At 47.9% G+C, this 15,274-nt stretch overlaps 1 protein-coding gene across 8 annotated transcripts in view; it reads right to left on the reverse strand.

Annotated features, from left to right (window-relative positions):
- Positions 1-281: 281 nt before the first annotated feature.
- Positions 282-15,274, reverse strand: part of LOC149364176 (uncharacterized) — a 196,263-nt gene continuing 181,270 nt past the window's right edge. For all 8 annotated transcript variants that reach the window (XM_089574170.1, XM_089574168.1, XM_089574169.1 and 5 more), the window contains 3 exons: positions 11,659-14,453; positions 11,136-11,255; positions 282-5,586 (listed from right to left, as the gene is read on the reverse strand). In XM_089574170.1, coding sequence (XP_089430296.1) covers positions 5,536-5,586; positions 11,136-11,255; positions 11,659-14,453 — 2,966 coding nt within the window. In that variant the 3' untranslated portion in view covers positions 282-5,535. The remainder of the gene's footprint in view (positions 5,587-11,135; positions 11,256-11,658; positions 14,454-15,274) is intronic.

A 15,274-nucleotide genomic window follows, 5' to 3' on the forward strand; every position in this document is an offset into this window, starting at 1 on the left:
TTCGGAATGCGATAGCTGCCATTACTGTCATTACCACTGCAGCATAGAATATCAACTAAGACAGCATGCAGAAAACTACGACAACTTCTATGCCCTGCCTCAATGGTCTCCCTGCCAAACAAATGACCTTGGTCGTTTCTCACTGAACACACTGAATGGGTTAGTGTAGATAACTCGGCTAATAAATATTTAGCAAAGTAGCCTATATATTATAGGTAGGCATGAGACAGCGACAGTAGTATTCTAAGTAAAATTCAAGAACAGCACACACACACACCGTATGAGGAATATAAGACGCTTTAATAAACATCAAATGCGCATTTAAATGTGTCTGCACAGTAAACCACAAATTATTATGCGAAAATTCGTGAAAATGAGCACAAATTGCAGCGAAAAATCATACAACCACTGTACATATTTAAGTTACAACAACATGTAAATAAACAGGCACTCACGTGAGCGCGCACTTGGCGCAACAACAGGAGAGTAAAACATCAATGCCCAGAACAATGCAGCACCTCTCATGAAAATAAATAAAAGAAAGGAACATGATGGCATGCTTAAATAACTGCTTCGTGATGTTTTCTCCTCTTGCCAGTTAAACTCCGCACACACACAAAAAAAACTGACAGGAACCCTACCGCACTCTCAAAAAGGCAAGAGACACACAACACCATGCACGACATGTCAGCCGTGCCATTTCAGAGCATAAAACAAGAGATCACAGCGTTCTGGACGGCCAGCCAACTATTACCCCACAAATGTGATATCGCTTTGGTTTGGTCCACATAGACTGCTGAAGGCAGAATTATGCTTGAGCAAGATCGATTCTCCAGGGAGCTGCGCTGGGTTACCACAAGTTACGCCTAGCGAACTAAAAGAACCTTGTTGTGCAGCGGTTAAGCGTTGAAAGCAATACAAATGTATAGTAACACTTTGGTACTGGTTTTAAAGACGCTCTAGACGGGTTAAACTACCACACCCACTCCTGGGGAATGTTTCGGTGCCTCAACATTTCCTGGTTTGAAAAGTTAACTTCCCACATACACATCAAATGCTAAACGCTTTACAGTCTATAAAGTATAAGCTAAAGCGCATACTGTTGTCCTGCTAATGTTTCGTGCTGCAAAACCGACGTTTTGTATCTCCGCGTTTTGCGACCATATAGTTTTGATGAAACATTCGTTAAAGGGCGCGCCACATTATATAAACATCAAGTACAGGTTTAAGTCACCCACCAAAAATCTTGCCAATTTTTCTGTGCTCTCCACAAAACAGGCACTGCAAATGTAACAGTACAAGACATATAACTGCAGAATTTAATAGTAAACAAAGTACTCGACCTGCACCCAACGACGCTACTGACTTGACTCCAACAAAGTACACACCTTGTAAGGCTGTAATGCTCTTCGAAAGATTATTCTTCACATCTGCATCGCAGTACTTTACAATATTACAGCAACAATAAATATTCTCATGGGAAACTTCAGCACCAGCGTGTAATTGGCGGCCAGTACCTCCGACATGAGGCTGTTTCAAACAAAACATATGAACATGTGAAGGGTTGTCACTATAGTTGTCACTATGTTTACCGACTAAATGGCAGTTAGCCAATAGAATACCTTCCCATCAAAAGCTTATTGAGGCTTTTTTTAATGAGACTTCACATTCCTGTAGAAGGGTTTGTTCAGTGGGTTAACGACATTGCTTTTTTTTTCTAAATAGACTGAAGTCTGTGCTTTATGAGCGGGCATTCGTTACATGAGCTCGATAAGAATTATGCATATCCTATAGACCCTTTCAAAAAGAGGTCGATGGACGCCGCCATATTGGGCTCTGCGCTGTGGTTGTAGTACAGGAAAGAGTTCAGGACTAAGTTTCCCATCTTCTCTCCACAGCCCAGAAAACCGAATTTTCCCGAAGGTCGTGAAAAGGTCTACAGGCAGATAATTTTGAGCAGGAGAGTTTATCTAGGCGAATAAAATATGTATATTGAATGGCACAAGATGAAGGCATTCATCACAGAGGCAAATCACTGCTCACGGCACAAGAGATGCCCGAATGAAACTCTCGCAATCCTCAAATCTCCCTCGAACAAAGCATTCGTGCCAATGTGTTGAAAGCGGTAGCTTTGAACTTCATTAAATACTCTGGGCAGTGCTTGGCGCTCATGCTCAAAGCGTGACATATTTTCCGTCACTTCGACATAGCAGCGCTACTACGCTTAGCAACTTGAGCGACGCGCAAATTCAAATACACGAATAAATATATGGCATCAAGTTCTCAACAACGCTTGAGCACACCATTTGTGTTGTAAGAGGCTATTTTCGCATGCGTTTGCGAAGAAAATTACGCCCAGCAGTAGTGATAGCAATGCTTTTAAATGCTGACTTTATGCTTAGCAACAAATTTAGTCTCAAATATAACGCAGTTATACTGTCACTTTTATGAGCATCAAATCGGCACAGAACATGTACAGACACGCCTCGTGCCTTGTAACACACGTGGAACATAGTGTAAAAGGAGTTTTGTGCTGGAGTCACATCGAGGTCAGCTCCTTTTTCAGTGAGCTCAAAGTACTTCCATTTAATGTAGAGAAACAAGCATTCACAGCTCTGCAAGGTACAGTAGCGCGCATTATGACCAGCAACACGGTGACGGCTGTTCGAGCAAGCGTTGTCTATATCATCGATATACACTGTGACGAATGGCGATAAAGAAGCGGGGACATTAAACCGAAGCTTCTAGATTCCTTAATTTATATTCAGCATTAAAAAGCATTGCCACCCTATATCTGAGGAAGTGAGCTATGGCCACATCTGCATTGCAGGTCACACTGTGCGCGACTGTACATGTAAGCAGAAATTGCATGACAGCTAACGAAAGTGAATCCCAAGCAATCAGTCACTGGTAAGTGACAAGCTCAGTTCGAGTCTTCGGGCTTGGTACGGCGGCTCAATTTCTACGACAGCCAGCGGTGCGTTCCGCATTATTGTTGAAACCGATGGCTCCAGTTATTCACACAGCACACAAATTGCACAGGTAGCCCAACAATCCCAACAAAATAATGAACTAGATTGTCTCTGTTAGGAACATCATTGGTGTTTATATTGCGCTTCCAGCACTGTGCTATCACTCTTTGCTTATTTATTTTATTATTATTACTGTTAGTGTTTCGGAGAGTGCGAATAGTAGTCTATCGAAACTGAATGGAATACTAATAGTCTAGCTAAAACCGAATCAAATATGAATTCAATAAGGAAAAGAATCAAATCAGATACGAATCGAATATTATTATGGTACTAGCCGGTTGGCCGAATATTCGTTTAAAGCGAGTATTATTGCGGAGCAGCGAAAGACGCAACAGTGATCTTTACTGTGAAGCACGCAGCACGTAGTCAGTATAATAACTCTGTGACCATCGTTTCGTGCGTCTCGGGAAATTACCGTTTGCTACTGCTAACGACCGAGAATAAACTAGCACCACATCTCGGTTAAAGAGCGGGACGAGAGTTATGAGCCATGACCTCGATATCAGTCATTAAGATAGAGTTTGCTGAGCCTGACTGAAGCCTGCCGCGTTGCTCAGTATTGAAGGCAATCTTTTTGAGCATCATGGACGCCGCCACAAAAATGAACTGCCTCGCGGCACTGAACGCGCAGATCAGTGGCGGTAGCATGCTGTCCGACGTCGGAGTGGGCTCTGCTCTTGAAAGTGCCGCGAAGTAAACTCCAGCAAGCCCGATTCGAGCTTTTTTTCTGATTTTCGAAAACCATTCGAAAGCGTGAGTGTGTATTCGATTCCCTTCAAATAATTTTGAATAAGCAATATTTGATTCGTTCCACGAATCGAATAGCAGGTGATTCGGTTTGGTATTCCATAATTTCGAATATTCGCACACCCCTAATATTGCTGTATTGTTGCAGTAATTACTGTGTTTATTGCACATGAGTAGTTAGCGATTTGTATTACTGTCTATGAGGACCCTCACAAACGTTAAACCTATGCAGGCCATAAGAGCCTTGTCCTTTCACCTTCACTTACTTTGTGGATTCACTGTGTCAAGGAAACAGTCATAATAACAGGAACGATAATTCTTTTCTGATCTAATGCCCATCATATAAACCATACGGAGTTTAACGTTATCTGCATTGATTGTGTGGTGCCAAGTTTATAGTTTTATCATAAAACGAGGCTGAGCCAAACTGTCAAGATCTCAAAGGCAATGAACCGGCAATACTGCAAACGCCTTTGTCGTATTCGCTAACAAGATATAAGGCACACCTACAAAGTGTTTATATCCTTATTTTTGTTCTATGCCTGAACGTATGTGGCAGTGTTCTCCCTGTAAACACTAGCTTTCTTATATGCTTTGCTGAAATGGCACGGTTCATGAATATTTCCCCAAACTCCCTGTTAAGCTATGGTATGGACTTGTCGCGATTAAATATGTAGACAAACAGTTGGTTGTCAAATTATATTAAAATTTTACCTTGCGATCATTAGGATCACGCGTCCAGACTAAAGGCCGCTTCATTTCTTGATATGCCTTTTCGTGTATTGCAAGAGTGCCCACATTTCACCAACGAACGATACTCCTAACACCATCTACACAATGCTGACACTGTCAATGGTAAATTGATGAGTTGAATGACAGATCGGAATGTGTCAATATGAATGATTAGAAAATGGCAAACTTTACAACCCTCAACCAAGGGCAACAAAATAAATTTCACTTAATAACAAGCTCACCATTTGCCTATAAAACAAACAAAAAACGACAGAAACAAGGCGCAAATGAATGTATGGAGTGCACTGGGATTTAGCATCATAAATAATGTGCAGTATTAAGCACACCTGAGAAAGAAGTCACGCAATGCGAACAATATAAGAAACAAGCAACTAAGGACATTGAATCTCACATCAGTCCAGTCTAGTAACTGGCTGAACGAAGTGCTTGGTTGCTTTGGTGATGCCGTCCAACAACTTTTTGTCACTTGGTGTCTTGTCAGGTGAAACCGTAAGTCCAAAAACAACTGTTCGTCACGTATTTCCAGACTAAACACTGCTCGCAATGCTAATTTTCGTGGCATCGTGGACCGCGAAGATGAACATCAGAAAGCTATGCGATGCAGTCCACACCACAGTCTGGCTTGGCTGACAAGAACTTGAATTTTTGACTAGAGCAAGGCAGCGTCATCTGGCGGTGCTCAGAATTGGTGGCAACTTCTTAACAGTCAAGAATCAACTGCTGAGGCAGCCACGGGCGCAGCAGGAAAAAAAACATAAAAAAGAGGTACCCACGGCACGCAAAATATATGGCACTGCACAAACACGCCACCCTGGTCTGGCGCCACTCGAAGGAGATTCCCGGTTTCCAGTTCATGAACGCCAGACGCGGCGCCGAAGGCGAGAGGCATGCAGGTTCAGCCAGAGGACACGCTTTTGCTCGATGCAAGCTCTCTTCTTCCAGTCACCACACGCCGTCATTTCAACGAGTGTTGACAATTTCCGCTTGTCAGAGACGTGGCGCTCTAACGCTTGGTGCCCATGCACACGCTGGAGTGGTTCACCCAGTGGCTCCTCTGCAAAATTATAAATCAGGAACATAATACATAAAATTGGCGCCAAATCAATAGTGAAACGTTTTGAGCGGTCGGCACTGTACTGTGAACAAAATTATGCGCACAAGCGGTCGAAAAAATACCGTGCACGACGACGATTGCACCTTGTTTGTTTCGTGTGAAATTTTATGTATGTAGAGATTTCAGGCTTGCGAAAAAAAAAAGTCATGTGTCACTGCTGCAATGATGATGATGACGTGTTTGTGGTCTTTCCCTTTGCAACGGAAGATCGACAGTGTCACCCGGATCTGGCGAAAAGCGGGAAAAATGAACAAAAGAAAAAGGATCCCGACAAACGGTGCCAGTCTGGTATCAAGAGCGCCGACTTATATGCGATATTTTACAAAACAACACGGAGCACGCACGCGCTTCTTCCGTGATCGCACGGCAGTAAAATGTTATTTTCTGCTTAAACTCAGCTGCAAGTTCAACCACGATAATCGAAAAGCAAAATGGCCCAGTGGCGACAAGTCAGAGTAAGGGTTCGTAAAGGAGTCTTATCCGTTGTACTAAGCACTATTGTCCGGGAAAAAAGAGGCTTGTCGGCGTTACTTCGGTCCTACAGACTGCTTTGGCATTCGCTGAGCCAAGCCGTTTCAATGATGAGATTGGGCGAGATCACAGCCGTCATGTTTGCTCGACGCGCGATCTGCGCAGGTTGAACTGACAACAAGTTCGTTCCTTGTAGCAGTTTTTCTGGCACAAGGACTGCAATTTTGGTTTGGTTTATGGCGTTTAACGCCCCAAAGCGACTCAGGCTATGAGAGACGCCGTAGTGAAGGGCTCCGGAAATTTCGACCACCCGGGGTTCTCTAACGGACACTAACATAGCACAGTACACGGGCCTCTATAATTATCTAGGTTGTTATCGGGGCATGAAACGACGCATGGCTATAGAAAAACGCAACTAGACGCACCGCGATGCGGTAGATAAGGGACAACTCGGACTACTTCACTATCGGACCATCTCTTTTACGCTCCCTGGCGACGCCTAAATACATGCGACAGCGCAAAAATGCCCTTCCATAGGAGGCGTTATCAGCGAGACGTAGTCCTCTTTGCTATCATGTGCCTGATCCCTCCTCTGTAAGCCCTGCGATGGAAGCACACGCGGCGTCGTGATTGAACGAGAACCAGCGTAGTCATTTCCGCAACAATTTTTTCTACTCAGCACATCTACACCGTTTGGCTGCTCTGGCAGTGCAAAACTATGCACGCTACAAGAGCGGTGGTGCCACCCAATGTCGTGACAAGCGTGCTTTCACAAGAGCGTCAGCTGCCTTCAATTTGTGAAATCTGCAAGGCATCTTGAAAACGACGATCCGATCCGCATGGTTATTCTCTGCGGGAATACTACTGCGGCTGCTGATGCAGCTTCATCGCCGCCGTGAGGAGAGCGCACACGCCCGAAGGCACCGAAAACGAAACCATACGCAGCGAGACATCCCAGCAGTTGCTCTATTTGAGGTGCGGTTGCGCACGTTGGCTCAGAGGTTTACGTCTCCGTCATCCGCCTATTCTTGCCCCATGAGGCCTCAAAGTGTCAGCCTCACGATGCTAATAGACTGACATTGTATTGGGAAAAAGCAATTTCCCCGAAAATGCCACAGGAGCGCAGGCGTTCCGCAGCTTCGCCCACTCTGCTACACTGCACACGCTCAATATCTCTGCACGCCTTTATCGTAGTTTTCGGACACGGTAAATCTCTTTCGCTAGTCGTCCAGCGCATCATGACACTACGCGATGCAGGGCCGTATGGGGTTGCACAGATACGAATGACAAAATCCTCAGTTTCGAATACTCTTAGAATCGTACTTTCTCCAGCACTGTCATTAAAGGTTTTTTTTTTATGGTGGGACCTACAAATGACAAATGAAAACAAAGCCTCCAGGCCCGTAACGCTTAAGTTGTCGTTTAAAGTGCACGCAGCAAACTTTTGAAAGCGCGAACTCAATATCTACACAGATCTATAAGTCGGTGTCTTGGAATAACAACTTCCCCGGCAGGCCCAGAGAAAGTTTCCTCGAGATATGTTAGGTTTGACCCACCATATGCAGTTAGCAACCGTGAAGCAATTTCAGCAGCAAATGAGGGTAGACGGCGGTTTGCGCTTCTAAATGCATGTTCATTGCTGTATGCGTGCTCTTCCAAGGCTGCGATTCATTGCACTGTTCCATTCTAAAGCTTAACAATCAACCAGATGAGAGTGCATCGATCCCTAACCTAAACTGAGTATGTCACGCGGTGGATTCAGCAAGTGTGCCATAAGGGCCCGACAAAACCTGAAGTGAAAAGCAACACTCGTGAGAAAAACATTTTGCAGCGAGAAGGCTTGCATTGAAAAAACACCAGAGTTTGGCTTCTCTTGTAGCCAGTGACTCTGACCGATGGTTGCCGATCAATTACGATAATGTTCGCGTGGTGTAAATGAACAAAACTGTCCCAGATTAAGCGCCAATGAATGCTTTTGCCCGGTGCTGATTGCTCCGAATAAACAGATGCATACTTAAGTCAGGTGAAAAAAAATGCTACACCTAAGCGATGCACAAAATAAGGCAGCTTGTGAAGAAGCTTCAAATGATAAAAACACCTCTGCAGCAACAGAAAAACATTTAATGAACTTAGGAGAGAGAACATAATTGAACGGGAACGTACCTGCATAGCCTGAATGCGATGGTATGTAAAGAAAAGAATGCGAGAAAGCTTTAGATTGTGCAGCATACATTAGGTGCGTGCGCAGGATAGGCAAGAAAGAAAAAAGGAAGACAAGAAAACGAGAATAAAAATTTAAAAATCCCAAAGGATTTTTCGCCTATTGCAACCCAATGAAGTTGCAAGAAGAAACAATGCAGTTCTTAACAAAATATGTCACTACTCACAATGGTACCGATTGCTGCATGGTGAAGGGTGGTGCAGTGGAAAAGACTGGCTACTCTTCGAACAAACGCAAAGGCTAGTGTTGTAACTATGCGTAGCGGCCGCTATTCGTTGGTCTAATCATGAGTGATCAGACTTGATCCAGTCGATTAAAACTTAACTCGTTGAATTTATTTACATGTTAAGTACAAAGAATCAATAGCAAGAAACTGCACATCTCCCGGAACGCTCGAGCAGCCAGCGAAGCAAACTGCTCGTCGTTCGGCGTCCGCAGTACAACTGGCTCTCGCTCTCCCCACGCTGTCCAAAGCCCCTTCCAACCGCGGCACCTTTGGGGGGGGGGCATCGGCGCCCGCGCTCACACAAAGAGCTTCCGCTTTGGGTGAGCCGGCACGGCTCCTAACTGATTACTTCGGAAGACCAGAGCGCGAGCCTCCAAACGCCCCCCCCCCCCCCCCCCCCCCTCCCAGGCGCTCCCCGGGCCAGAAGGACGTGTGGCGGAAAACGACAAGTGGGAGATGGCACACACACACAAAAAAAAAAAACACTAATGGGCGGTAGGGTGAGCCCGTCCTAGACCGTCGCGCCGGAAGGTCGCAACAGCTAGGGCTAGGGAGACAAGATATAGGTTTGCCTCCTGTATTTTTACTTTACTTTGTGCTGACTTTTTCGAGTATTTCTCTGAGCATAATAAATAATAATCATGCTCACTCTAGGAAAAAAAGGCGTTGTGATTTGAGCCCCGATTATCTTGTCCTTTCTTTATCGCCACGTTTTTATGGTTGGTTTATTGGTTTATTCGGGTTCAACGTCCCAAAGCGACCCAGGCTGGGGTTCTTTAACGTGCACTGACATCGCACAGTACACGGGCCTCTATAATTTCGCCTCCATCGAAATTCGGCCGCCGCGGCCGGGATCGAACCCGCGTCTTTCGGGCTAGGAGCCGAGCGCCGTAACCACCAAGCCACCGCGGCGGGGTGCCACGTTTTTATATATGGCCGAATGCTCCGACCACGTATCTCGAAGCAGCTCTCCCCACTCCTCTGCTCACCATTTTCACTGCCGGAGAGGTTTTAGTGAATATGGTTGCATAAGCACCCGCGAGCGCCTTCAGAGTTGCAAGGTAGAATGGCGGAAATAAGGTGGGAAGCAGGATGGACGGCGCAATATCAGTTATAACAGTGCAGCCTATTATTTCGTTCTTGCATCATAAACCCCCTGTCACTTGTGTCTGCGTTACCACTGAAAGTCCGCACGTTCATTGAAGATGTGTATTAACAGCGCTCTTGTTGCCTTTATCAAACATTAACCTTTAACACTTTAAGCTAAAGGAGCAAAGGCAAGTGTTATCGGCGTCTCTGAGTGGCAGCGTTGGAGTAGAAAGCGGCAGGCAAAAGCATGCTTATGGTTTGGGCACGAACCTTAAGCTCCGTCCGCATCGGTAAAAAGAATAATAAATAGAATATTTTCGTCACCGAACTCCTTACGTTCGGGGAGCTCGTAAACGTGACACAAACATTTCATTTCGTGCAAGCTGAAAACTTACCGCTGAGAGGGAGCTGAACTCAGCTTTCGCTCAAAAGCGCACCTGAATTCAATCGTTCTGTACGTGCACTAGCCCCTAGTGCGCAAGGTAATCTAAGCCTCGCCTCTTTGTTTGGTTAGTAATTAATTCACCAATGGAAGTTTTCTCTGAGGCGTAAAATGTAAAAGTGCAGTGGTACTGCAGCCGTTATCACGCTTCTGAAGCACGAATCTAAGAGAAGATGCGATCATCCCTATCGACCACATCTGACAAAAAAAAAGATATGTTGCCAAAGCCGCCCACCTCATCTCTGCGGTGCTTTCCAGATTGCATTGACATTAGCCGCCCACCCTAATCCCCACAAGCGCGTCCTTTGCAACGCGTGCAGTTACATCAGGAACGATTGTAGAAGTTAGCACAAGAGCGTGTCTGCACGTGTGCGGATACAGCGCTCAGCAAATTCGTGGCGTTCTCCATGATACTTCAATAAAGCGCCGCTTGGGGGTAGTTGGTGCATGATATTCTGATAGTGAACGATGAGCGCAAACAGTAAGCGATCCACAAAGAACAGACAAGCACAAAGAGGGCCGCCTGTACTTGTGCTCATTATCATGGTGCCATTTTCTGTCCATAGATGTAGCTAGCATATAAGTGGCCCTGATCCGTCTGCGACTATTGCGCGGCGCCGGAACATGCATTGTCCATGCCTGCATGCCCTAAGCCTCCGGAGTCTTTTATCTGATCATCTCCGCTTCGAAATTCCCGCGGACCTATCGCGAAGTTTCACAGATAGCGGCGCCTCACAGGAGCTGGCAGGAAACTTGAGTTTTTCAAGTATTTTTGTGCTTTATGCAGCGCTGGGCACATTTTCTGAACACCGCCAGTGGCCTGACAGTCTGATAACCTCTGAACTTTTGCCCAGTCAGAGCGCTACGTATCGACAAACCTGCTTAAAACAGGTTTCGGTGCTGGGGTAACAAAGAGCTCTGCCTAACCCGGTGGACTGCCCGCATTTTCACTGAGTCTGTCCCACAAACTTCACTACGAGCTCACGTCCTACTTTTACACGAGTTGCACGATTCGGAAAAAAAAAGGACGGCACACTCACCTGACAATTAGGTCCACAGTACCAGACGTTCTGGCAGCCGGAGCACATGAACTGAGCGTGCTGTCCACACATGACGCACGTATTGTTCTTGCTTTGCGTACCTTGCGAAGGCTGTGCCGGCTGAAAAGTGAGATGGAGAACGTGAACACACAGAAGTTGCTTTTCTCAGCCAGGTGTTTGTTCATGATTACTTTCACTTGCGTTACGACGCAACATATGCCTTGCACATGTCTTGGGGGGGGGGGGGGGGGCATCTTCTAAAAATTTGTAGAGCTAGGCTCACTGGCTCAGCGCATAAATAGGCGAAAGTTCTTATGGCTTTGGTTTAGCCACACGACCTTGCATTCACCCATGGAACCGCCCTCAGATTGTGAAATCCTCCGCCCTCGTAACCCTCTCCTTCTACGGTTGCCAACCTCTGTGTCCTTCCCGTGACAACCACTTTCCGTCAGAGCATTCCTCTGCTCTCGCCATAACCTCACTTGTCGTTACTGGCAAACCATTTCGCTCCAATCCAACTCACCTGTGAAGGCAATGCTTGCTCTTGAGGAGGCGGCTGGCTTCCTAACGGCGCTGTGTGGGCTGGAGGCTTCTCTCCAGGCCGCATCGTAAGTCTGTCTTTCGCCATCTGGTGCATGACTGGCTCCTCACGGGACAGTCTCTTCGCCGGTGGCTCCCTGCCTAGCATCGCAGCGGCGGCAGCCTCACCACTTCGCTGCTGCTTTTCCAGTCCGCCCCACGCTGGGTGGTTCGCGTACATACTCTGCTTAGCCATCTGCAAGGCGTATTGCTCGTGAAGTCCCTCTGCGTAGTTGGTCCAGGCCGCGTTGGTCATGGCAGGATTTAAAGGCAGGTCTTCGGGCAGTATGCGCCTACCGGGGAAAAAATTGTACGTTTGGAAGGCGCTCTGAACGCCAGCGGGGTAGCCCGGTGGCTCGCCAGCGCTTTCACGGGACTTCATGGCTTGCAGCCACTGGCGATGTTCTTGGCTCAAGGGGGCAGTAACCTTCTCAGGCTCCCTCTGACGGTGTCCTGCAGGGGCCATGGTCGCCCGCTGAGAACTGCCTCGCATGTCTCCGTTCGCTTGCGGAAGACCGGCACCGGCGGGCGAGTACTTGCGTTTTACCGGAGGCTTCGGAGCTTCCATAGGGTGCAGAGTCGGATGTTTCGCCCTTTCAAGCGGGTAGTAGGGCCGGCCGTATCCGGGAACCATTGGCGAATTGTGCGGCTGGGTCATCATTGGTCCAAAATCTCGCTGAAGCTCCATGTTCCTCATGTTGAACATGCCCGCCCCGATCAGCGGCATGTTAAGGGGAATGTTCGCGTGCGGTGGCAGTGACAGTTGTTGCCTGGTCTGCTGCGGATGCGACAGCGTGTAAGGAATGAGACCCGGCACCGGCTGGTGTGCAGGCGATGTCTTTGGTAACGAAGAGGATAGAGTTGGAGGCGACGGCTTCTGCTGGCTACTTCCGCCTGACGATCCTGATCTCTGTCTCGGAGCGGCTTTGGAATCGTCCTGCAAAGGTGATGACTTGTCCGACTGAGCAATGGGGCTTTGTCTTTGCCGAACCTCCATGCCAGTTTGGTATCTGAGATCTTCCTTTGGATAAGACTGCGGCTGCTCGAGCGAACGCTTGTACCTCGCTTCCAGTTGGGTTAGTGTTTTAAGCTTTTCTGCTCTCGTATGAACTATCTTCTCGTATTCAGCTTCTTTTTGAGCAGCCAAAGCGTCGAAGTATCTCAACTCATCTTTCAACATCTCCATTTCTGTTTTCAGGCTGCTCGCCTGTGACGAGTTGCCAACAGATTCGGGGTGCTGCCCATGAGGTGAATTGGACGGGGGCTTGGCGTTTGTTGGAGTTTGCTGCAACGGTGCCGGTCCTGGCCTCTCCGTTCGGCTCACGGCCGGTTCTTTGTACAGGGAATCCGACTTTCCATCTTTCATGTAAGCGCCGCTTGCTACGGGAGGACCGCTTTTCGTTGCCGGCTCGGGACTACGCTTGGCTGCTTGAGGGCCACCGTAAGAGCCCATTTGTGGAGCATGAGGACTCACTCCATACGGCTGTTCCGCACTTTTATAACGCTGTTGAGCTGGATAAAGGTCTGGCCTACCACTGCGCGGCGAAGTGTCACGAGTTAGCGCAGGAAGTGGCTGAAATGGCTGACTTGTTGGTTGAGCCTGGTGTGCCCGAGGCATTGGGTAAAACGGCGGAGTGGGGTGGAGTTGCTGCGTCTGACGTGCAAGCTGCAACTGGTGTGGCAACTGCGCCTGATGCAACATCTGCATCTGATGAGAGGGGGACAGTTGGTGAGGCTGCGCTACCTGGTGCGGGTACTGCGCCTGGTGCGATGGCGGTGGCTGGTGTGACTGGGCTAGCTGTTGCGCCAATTGCGCATGGTGTGACGTCTGCTGCGACAACGGCGACTGATGCGATGGCGACGGCTGGTGCGGCGGTGGTGCTTGTTGAGGTGACGGACCCTGCTGTGAAGGCGGTGCCTGGCGCAGCGTCGACGGGCGCTCGGGACCCGGAGCAGGCCTGTACTGTTGCTGTGCCTCGGGACGACTCGGCAGCAGTTGCGCGCCTCCTGATAGCCTCCTTTGAGACAGCTCAAGGGAGGTCTGTGGAGGAGGAGGCAGGTGTCTTGGCTGCATAAGCGGCCCGCGAGCGTTCATCATTTCATGGTAGCGGCGCTCTTCCAGCCACCTCTGATGGTCAGCCATGACAAATGCATGAGGTTGGAAAAAGGAGAAATGCTCCCGCGGCGGAGCACCGTAAGGTTCCCCACGTCTTGCAGCGTCGCTCAGGTTTATCGGTTCTGGTCCGCCTGAGCGCGGTTTCTCAGACGCCGTTGAATGCCCATTGTTACCGTCTACAGACCTCGATGACTCCGGTGGTTTGCCTGCTTCGGAAAGCATTGACGTTCTATTTTCCCCGCCATTGTGTTCGGGGCTTGGCGACGCACTTTTTCTAGACACGCCCAGGTAGAGGACGTCCGAGTCACTTGACTGGTCTTCTGGGGCTGTTCGACCCTGTGAAATAGCCTCTATTTGAGACTTCGAAGAAGGCCGAGGCTCGGTGTCTTGAGAAACTCCCGCTAAAGGCGGAGCCGATGCAAGGCCTGGAGTGCTGAGTGGTAACTGAAGCATAGCATTTGCGTTGCCCATATGGACATCCATTGGGTACTGCGGCCGAATGAGCGCCGTTGATGTGATCACTTGAGAAAGTCGAGGATCGGTATGGTAGGTGTCGGGCAACGCAGTGACTAGGATTTGTCTGGACATTTCTGGCTGCACCATTTCTGCCTGTGGTTCATCACCTGGGGAAAAGTAAGGAGCACAGCCCGCGTCAAGACTGAACTAAATTTTGAAATAATTTTTTTCTCAGCGTCTACATGTCCACAGTAATGGCTGAGCGATCACACCTTTCATATATGAGAGTAAGAAACGTACAGAGCAAACGCAGTGAATTCTACCACACCACCTCGCGGCAATAATTTTAATTACATCCTTCCCATCCGACACTGTACTCCACTTTAAAGACTCGCCTTCGTAAATTACATCTATGCTAAGCGATTTCAAATTACAAACGGGTCAAACACTGTGTCAAGCCACGACACTACCGCAGCGATTTATAACTACAATCCGCTATTTTTATCGAGTACAAAGCTTTGATAACAAAAAACTACACGAAAAGTGAGATATGTAGCCGAGGTTTACGGAATTGCCACGAGGTGCACCAGGCCACGTGGATTCTTCGCACACCACGATTGGTTTTCCGTGTTCTCGTTTGAAGGAACAATGGAACGCTGTCCACGAAGGGTACAAAAGAGCTAAAATATTGCTAAATATTGCATCGCCCCTCATCTTCGCGCAAGAATGTTTTATCTAGAATAAGAACCAGCAAAGATATGGGCGATTAAAAACCGCCTCCGCGTTTCCCACTAAGCTCATAAAGTGGCCTGAGCAAGAGAAAAAAAAAATCCAGATTACAGATCAGTATCAGCGCACTCCGCCCACGAAGGCGCCATCCAAGCTCGGTTGTTCACTTGTTTATTATTTTGAAGCTAAAAGGTTCACTAGGCTCGTCAACACCGCGCTTCGCGTGAGCCACCCCTTGGCGCCGCCGCGGCGCGCCCTT

The sequence above is a fragment of the Amblyomma mixtum genome, chromosome 2 (genome assembly GCF_055824585.1).
Source record: "Amblyomma mixtum isolate Tamu chromosome 2, ASM5582458v1, whole genome shotgun sequence".
Taxonomy (NCBI): domain Eukaryota; kingdom Metazoa; phylum Arthropoda; class Arachnida; order Ixodida; family Ixodidae; genus Amblyomma; species Amblyomma mixtum.